Below are 6,583 nucleotides of genomic sequence, written 5' to 3' on the forward strand. Positions count from 1 at the left end.
CGGCAGGTGCCATAGTTCCCGTAGTTTCCCCATTCCTAGTCCACTAGCATCCCATCACAATAGCCGAAGTAGTTTTCATCCATAGTTAGCAATAGTTTAGCACAGAACCGGGGATTGTCCTTGGGTACATTTCTATAGTGTATACAGGGATAATCGTCGGTTTTGTGTCACCATTTCATTAAAGTTGTCTCAAAAGGGCTTCAGCGTGTTGGCTTCGGCCCCACGTTCGCCTTCCAAAAATCCGGGACTCTGTAGTCCCGTGGTCGGTTAGAGACATACAAATAAAATCATAATCATCGTTTATTTGTTTAACATAGGTAGATAATACAGTTCTTAAATTAAAGTAAAAGGTCGCTATGTTATGCTCGGAAGCGTACAAATATTGTGGTTGCATGCAAAAAAAACTTATCGTGCAAGAGGTATGCAAAAATTATTATTTGTATGTCAAAAATTAAAAATAATTATCTTCTTTCGTATGTAATCGCTCGTGGAGACCCGTATATACTATATAGTCCCCCTATGTACTTAATTATGTACTCCCCCTATATACTACCTTATGTAATCTCCCTATGTTGATTCTTTACTTATACCTCCTCATAAACTTCTTTAGGTACCTACTTAATTACCTACTACCGGGTACATGATTATGTATATCCTTCCTTCCTTATGTACTCTCCCTATTAAAATACAGAAGTCAAACAGAATATAGCGGTAGGTTTCCATAATTTCGTTCCTGTTTTGAAGACATGATCAAAGGGTGATGAACATAAGAATAAGAAAGGCTCACAGAAACAATTTATTTCTCCAAAAAGTTACACATGTACATTATTCAAAGGTTTCCCAGTAAAATCTTCGGGCTTATTGCTCGGTTGCTTATGGTAGCCGTACAAATGCATCTTTTCTGCATTGTTCTGCAACATTTTGTCCAACACGGGAGCATTATCGTCCTGTGTCGCCTTATCTTTTCTCTTGACCTTTTTTGTTTTGTCATCGTAATTCTGTGCACCATCTTCGTGTCTATCCCAAAGTGGTGCCTTTTGCTCCTGATTTTCTTTGTCCTCAGAATCTTCCTGGTCCTTTTCTTTGTTCATAATGTTATCTACCACCTCTTGGGGTACAATTCCCTTGTCGACCAATTGGGTGCACAATTCATTGAAGGCCCTGGCAAGATCGTTTCCTAATGAAAATTTTCCTGAAACCTTCACTTTGTACGCTTGGGTCAGTGAAAGACCTGTGGAATAGTGAATCATACTTACAAATTATATTTATGTCTAAACTTCATAAGAGATGGTTATCGGTAAAGTCTCTTATTGCCTTGTTCATTAATATGTTTTGACGCAGATAAATTATATGCTTGCCAACCACGGTCATTTCAATTAAAATACAATATAAAATAAATATTAGTTACTGACTAAGCTCCAGTAGGTATGCTACATAGATTTCATTGACTGAAAGAATCGAAAATATGTTTCCATTATTTTTTGACAGAAAGGATTTTAAATATATCTCTTCTCAAAATATCTTTGCATTTTCTTTACGATGAGATCTTTTTAACAAACAAAATGGCTATTGGGTTAAACCTTTTTTTGGTAGTTTCGTTACCGACTGCCGTCTTGTTTATCTCCCGTAAAATGATACATACTACCTCTGCCTAACTCTTTACGTGTGATTTACCTACTTTTTACTATCTTTCACTCGTGTGTTTTGGGACTTTCACGTACACAGAAACGTAGCCTGTAGCCTTCCTCGATAAATAGGCTATGAACTTGGAAATACATTTTTTCTTTGGACCAGTAATCCTAATTTAAAACACTCTTTAGCTTTTACACTAGATTAGTTTTCTTACCATATAGAAGAATGAATATACGAAACATCTTGCCTCAAACTTACATACTTAATGGACAATACACATTACAGTTATTAATTTTATTGTTACCTGCAAATTAAGTACAAAGCAATAAAATATGCAGTAAACTGTTAATCGGTTGCAAAAATGCATGAATTTTAATTTAAGTACAAGTACAATGTTTATTGTATTACGTTGCAGGAAGTCCTTCAACAGAATTAAAATAAGTAGGCAGGTGTATTTACAAGCCTAAAAATATGACTGATATGAATGTATGACTAATAGCCATACATGCTTTGTAGCCGTAGGCAATTTAAATAGAAGTCCAACCAAGAAAATCAATCAAGACATTCCTAGCTATTTAAATAAATAAGATATTTTATAAAACTTACCTACTATGAATTTGTCAGGTTATTGGGTTTTTGCTTAAATCCTAGAGAACTAATTATTTATGTTAAGAAACATTATTTATCTTTAGCCTTGGTTTGTTGACGTAAATAGGTAATGGAAGATAGACAGATAAAATTTTTTGATAAATCTTTTAAGTTTCCCACAGTCATCTAAATGGACTAGACTTAACTAGACCATCTATAAAAGTATGAATCTTGATTTTATATTTGCCAAGTCTGCTTTCAACCAATCAAAATAGTATTTATTTTTAGCCTAATTTTTTAGGCTAAAAATAGCACTTGACGTCACAGTTACAAACGGACAGCACCCCCAAAGCGCCCCTTTCACTATGTCCTTGTGCCATGGCTGGAAAGAAGAAGCGGTGAAGAATAAACTTCCCAGCAAAACAATCCCGCAGCCCCGGCAAGTTTTGGCCCTAAAAGGCCCCGCAGGGTTCGCTGACTGGTCTTTCAGAAGCGCGTGAAACGAAACACGTCACCTTCAAAAGAAAGAAGTTACCTACCTACAAATTAATTACTAATCGATACCTATACCTATTATAAACTTGGAGAGTTTATTTGTTTAAACCCGCTAATCTCAGGAAGTACTAGTCCTATTTGAAAAATTCTTTCAGTTTTAAATAGCCCATTTATCGAGGAAGGTTCTAGGCTTATTTTCATCCGGGTTCGTGCAGAAGTTCCCACGGGATGCGGGTGAAACCGCTGGCAGAAACCAGTTAAGTATAAATCAGATATCAATGACCGATTTGGCAAAGAAACATTTGTACCTGGTCTTTGTCTATCGGGCGAGTCACGTGTGATGTGCCACGCGGGGTCTTAGGTCAAACGTGTTTAAATGCATTAAGTATGTAAGTAACAAGTTACTATTTGTTCTGAATATAGAACTGGATTATTGCAATCACGCTATTTATTATAAAGTACATTGTGATGAAAACCGTGGAATCTTGGAAGTAAATGAAGGATATTAATTGTATAAAATAGCATTTAGGATAAAATTTAAAGGTGCTCTCAAACATCACTTCGTTGTCCACCTTTTTTTCAAAACCCTTTTTTCAGAAACTTGTAACATTATCTTTGTTTCTCTCAGTATCGTCCTGTTCCCGGGGAAACTATTCCACGCATCAGGATAAAAAGTAGCATTCCTGAGTAAATAGGCTATTTAAGTAACTCTGAAAGAATTTTCAAATCGGAATTGACAGTAGATCATTTCTGAGATTAGGGTGGTCTAGCAAATCCTAAAATCTTCAGCTTCAAAATATACAGCAGCCCAACAGCCCCATGTGCTTTGGATAAAAATAAAGCCTCTATATCAAATTGAAGAGAAAAGTGTGTTTTGTCGAATTTTCCACACATAACACCAATAGCGCCAGTAGTTTCACCCGCGTCCTGAGGGATCTTCTTCCCGCTAACGGATAAAAAGTAGCCTGTATGTTATTCTAGCGTGTAATCTATATTGCTATCAAGTTTCATCAAGATCCATCCAGGGGCCCGATTCTCATAAGTGAATAATGTCAACATTGAATCGCAATGGCAGTTTTAACCATATCGGGTATTCTGCTACTAATATAAGACCAATCGTATTCCAACGACATTTGATTGATTTGCGATTAGTCTGCCATTTTGGTGATTTTGGTCTTTACGGTAGTTTGCTCTACAAACATATTGCAACGTAAATCATTTGCAGACAAAATCATTCATTATTAAATGAAAGAAAAGGATAAAAACGAAAAAACAGCGGAATGCCACATAAGCTTCAATCGTAATTGAGTCTTGATTGGATCTCAGTCGAATGTGAATCGTATGTCGCTTAACTAAAAGTTAGGAGAATCGGGTCCCTGTAGTTTTTGCGTAAAAGAGTAACGTACCTACATCGTCACAAATCGCATGTATAATATTAGTAAGATTTTGTAAGTACGTATAATTAATTATATACTGCATCGTGCAGGCCGAGGTATATTTAGGTATTCTACGTGGAAAGAAACTACATCGCACTCATGGTATATACTAGAAGCCAACTTCTGCATACGTACCTACGTAGTAAGATTTTGCATATGATCTAATCGCCGATAATGACGTAGGTACTTAATGTGTTTTTAACAAATTATAATAAACAGTCATTGCAGGTAGTCAGAAGACCGAAATTCTGACAGCCAGTCTTACGAAGGGGTATCAGGTTGCCCGGGTAACTGGGTTGAGGTAGTCGCTCCTTGTAAAACACCGGTACCTACTTAAACAGCTGCATCCGGTTAGACTGGAAGCCGACCGACCCCGTCGGGAAAAGATTAGGCAGACGATGAATTAGCATAATAATATGATTTAAAAACTGATGATGACATAATTTATTCTACAAAATACTGTGAAAAATAATGAAATATATTAGTCTTATTTCATTGTTATGATGACGTGCAAACTCAAAAACCTTCTGCAGATTTACTATCTATTGTTAAAAATGGAAATAGTTTAGTTGTTATCTTTTGAATCTTTCTAAATAATTCATATTTGTAACAAAGATTTTCCTACATTAACATGACCAAATAATAACATTATAATTTTGACAACAATAGGTAGGTACCTAGTTTGTTTTTCCACGAAAAATCTAAAATAATGGGACACTTAACAAAATAGTAAGCAGAGTCTCTACCTACATAATAACATTGAACTATTTCCTGACATAATATGCTATTTATAAAACTACAGGCAAAAGAAATATTCTTGTTATTAGCCTACCTCGTTACCTACTTATAGTTCGGCCATTCAGAGAATGCGTTCCTGACACGTCGCGATTGAACTGACGACGTAACTTTGCAATGGCGTTGCAGTTACGATAAAAATATTTTTGCTGGTTGTTTACCGTTTTAACAATTGAGGAGCATTAAAACAACATTATTATATCAATAATCAATGAATGTAGTTACGTCGTCAGTTCAATCGCGACGTGTCAGGAACGCATTCTCTGAATGGCCGAACTATAATATTCTTTACTTCACTTGCCATTTGGATGCCCCAGGGTTCAACTTTAGGACCGTCTCTTATCATCCGCCTAGCCCTGCTCCAACTATGTTGGGGTCGGCTTCCAGTCTAACCGAATGCAGCTGAGTACCAGTGTTTTACAAGGATCGACAGCCTATCTAACCTCCTCAACCCAGTTACCAGGGCAACCCAATACCCCATGGTAAGATTGGTTGTCAGACTTTCTGACTTCTGACTACCCGTAACGACTGCCAACTATGTTCAAATGACAGTCGGGACCTATAGCTTATCGTGCTTTCCGAAACACGGAAGAACTCGATGTGACAGAGATATTAGTTTCATCTCTGTTACCAATTAAAGTGTCTATCATTTCTAAACGTGTTGTCTTATAATTTTTCTGATTTAGCTCCTAGGCAACGAGTAATTACTTCTTTTAATTGATAATAATTGCCCTTAGGCATCATAAACAATAGGTCAGGGCATATCATTTATAACCGTTGCTGTAAAACAGATTGTAAAACATAATCTACTTAATTTTATAAAAACGATGGAAGACCTGTCTCAGAACCCAAAGCATGGGACAAGCTTGCTTTCATACCTAAGTTGTATGGATGTTTGTTGAATGGGTGGTTTTTCATGAAACTATACTCTAGCTTAACAATTAGAATAACGGACCCGAGTGAAACCGCCAGAAGAAACTAGTTTATGCTTAGATGTTTGACTACTAACTGGTCAATAAATTATCCTTTGTCGTAAATGTATCTACCACGGAGGAAGGAAAGATGAGCGGAGATGTCAAAGGCAGGAGGTCAGGCTGCTTGTTGTAGGTCAAGTAACGTACTGAAGGCCTGATCGGTTACTAGATCTAACGAGGCACATGGATGATTTGGTTTTAAAAATAATGGACAGGTTCTAAAGAAGATGTAAGAGGACAGAGCTAAGAGCTAGCAAAGCTCCTCGTCCCCCAAACACCCGCATTTCGGCGCGCTTCTTACTTAGAGAGAGATTTTGCGTTATGACATCTTCGCTAGTCATTTTGTTCTCCTCGCCATCTACATATTATATTTCTCTAACTAAATAAAACAAATACAATACGATATTGGATGGCCAGTAGGCAGAAAAGTTCTCTAGTGGCGACCACGAAGACGCAGTGTGGGCAGGCCCGCAACTAGATAGGTGGATGATCTGGCCTGAGTCACCGGGAAGCAGTGTATGAGGATTGCTGAAGATCGAGCAAAGTGGCGAACCTTGGGGGAGGCAGCAGTCCAGCAGTGACTTTTGGCTGAAAAGAGGAAAGCTATATATTTATATCCCCACTTAAAGGTATGTATTTATTTATTAAATTTATTTGTTTACT

General features: G+C 37.0%; 1 protein-coding gene across 1 annotated transcript; it reads right to left on the reverse strand.

Annotated features, from left to right (window-relative positions):
- Positions 1–781: 781 nt before the first annotated feature.
- On the reverse strand, positions 782–1,874 carry LOC124641016. Its single transcript, XM_047179024.1, has 2 exons — positions 1,847–1,874; positions 782–1,231 (listed from the first exon to the last, which is right to left on the reverse strand). The coding sequence occupies exons 1-2, from the start codon at positions 1,872–1,874 to the stop codon at positions 813–815; spliced, it is 447 nt and encodes a 148-aa protein (XP_047034980.1). The 3' UTR covers positions 782–812.
- Between the last annotated feature and the right edge of the window lie 4,709 nt (positions 1,875–6,583).

The sequence above is a fragment of the Helicoverpa zea genome, chromosome 21 (assembly GCF_022581195.2).
Source record: "Helicoverpa zea isolate HzStark_Cry1AcR chromosome 21, ilHelZeax1.1, whole genome shotgun sequence".
NCBI lineage: Eukaryota > Metazoa > Arthropoda > Insecta > Lepidoptera > Noctuidae > Helicoverpa > Helicoverpa zea.

What these genes read in the sequence shown, in the direction of transcription:
- LOC124641016 (XM_047179024.1), bottom strand. Translation starts at nt 1,874, where the DNA reads ATGTTTCGTATATTCATTCTTCTATATG. An exon ending in TATATTCATTCTTCTATATG is followed by an intron (nt 1,232 to 1,846) that starts GTAAGAAAACTA and finishes ACTATTCCACAG; the next exon opens with GTCTTTCACTGACCCAAGCG.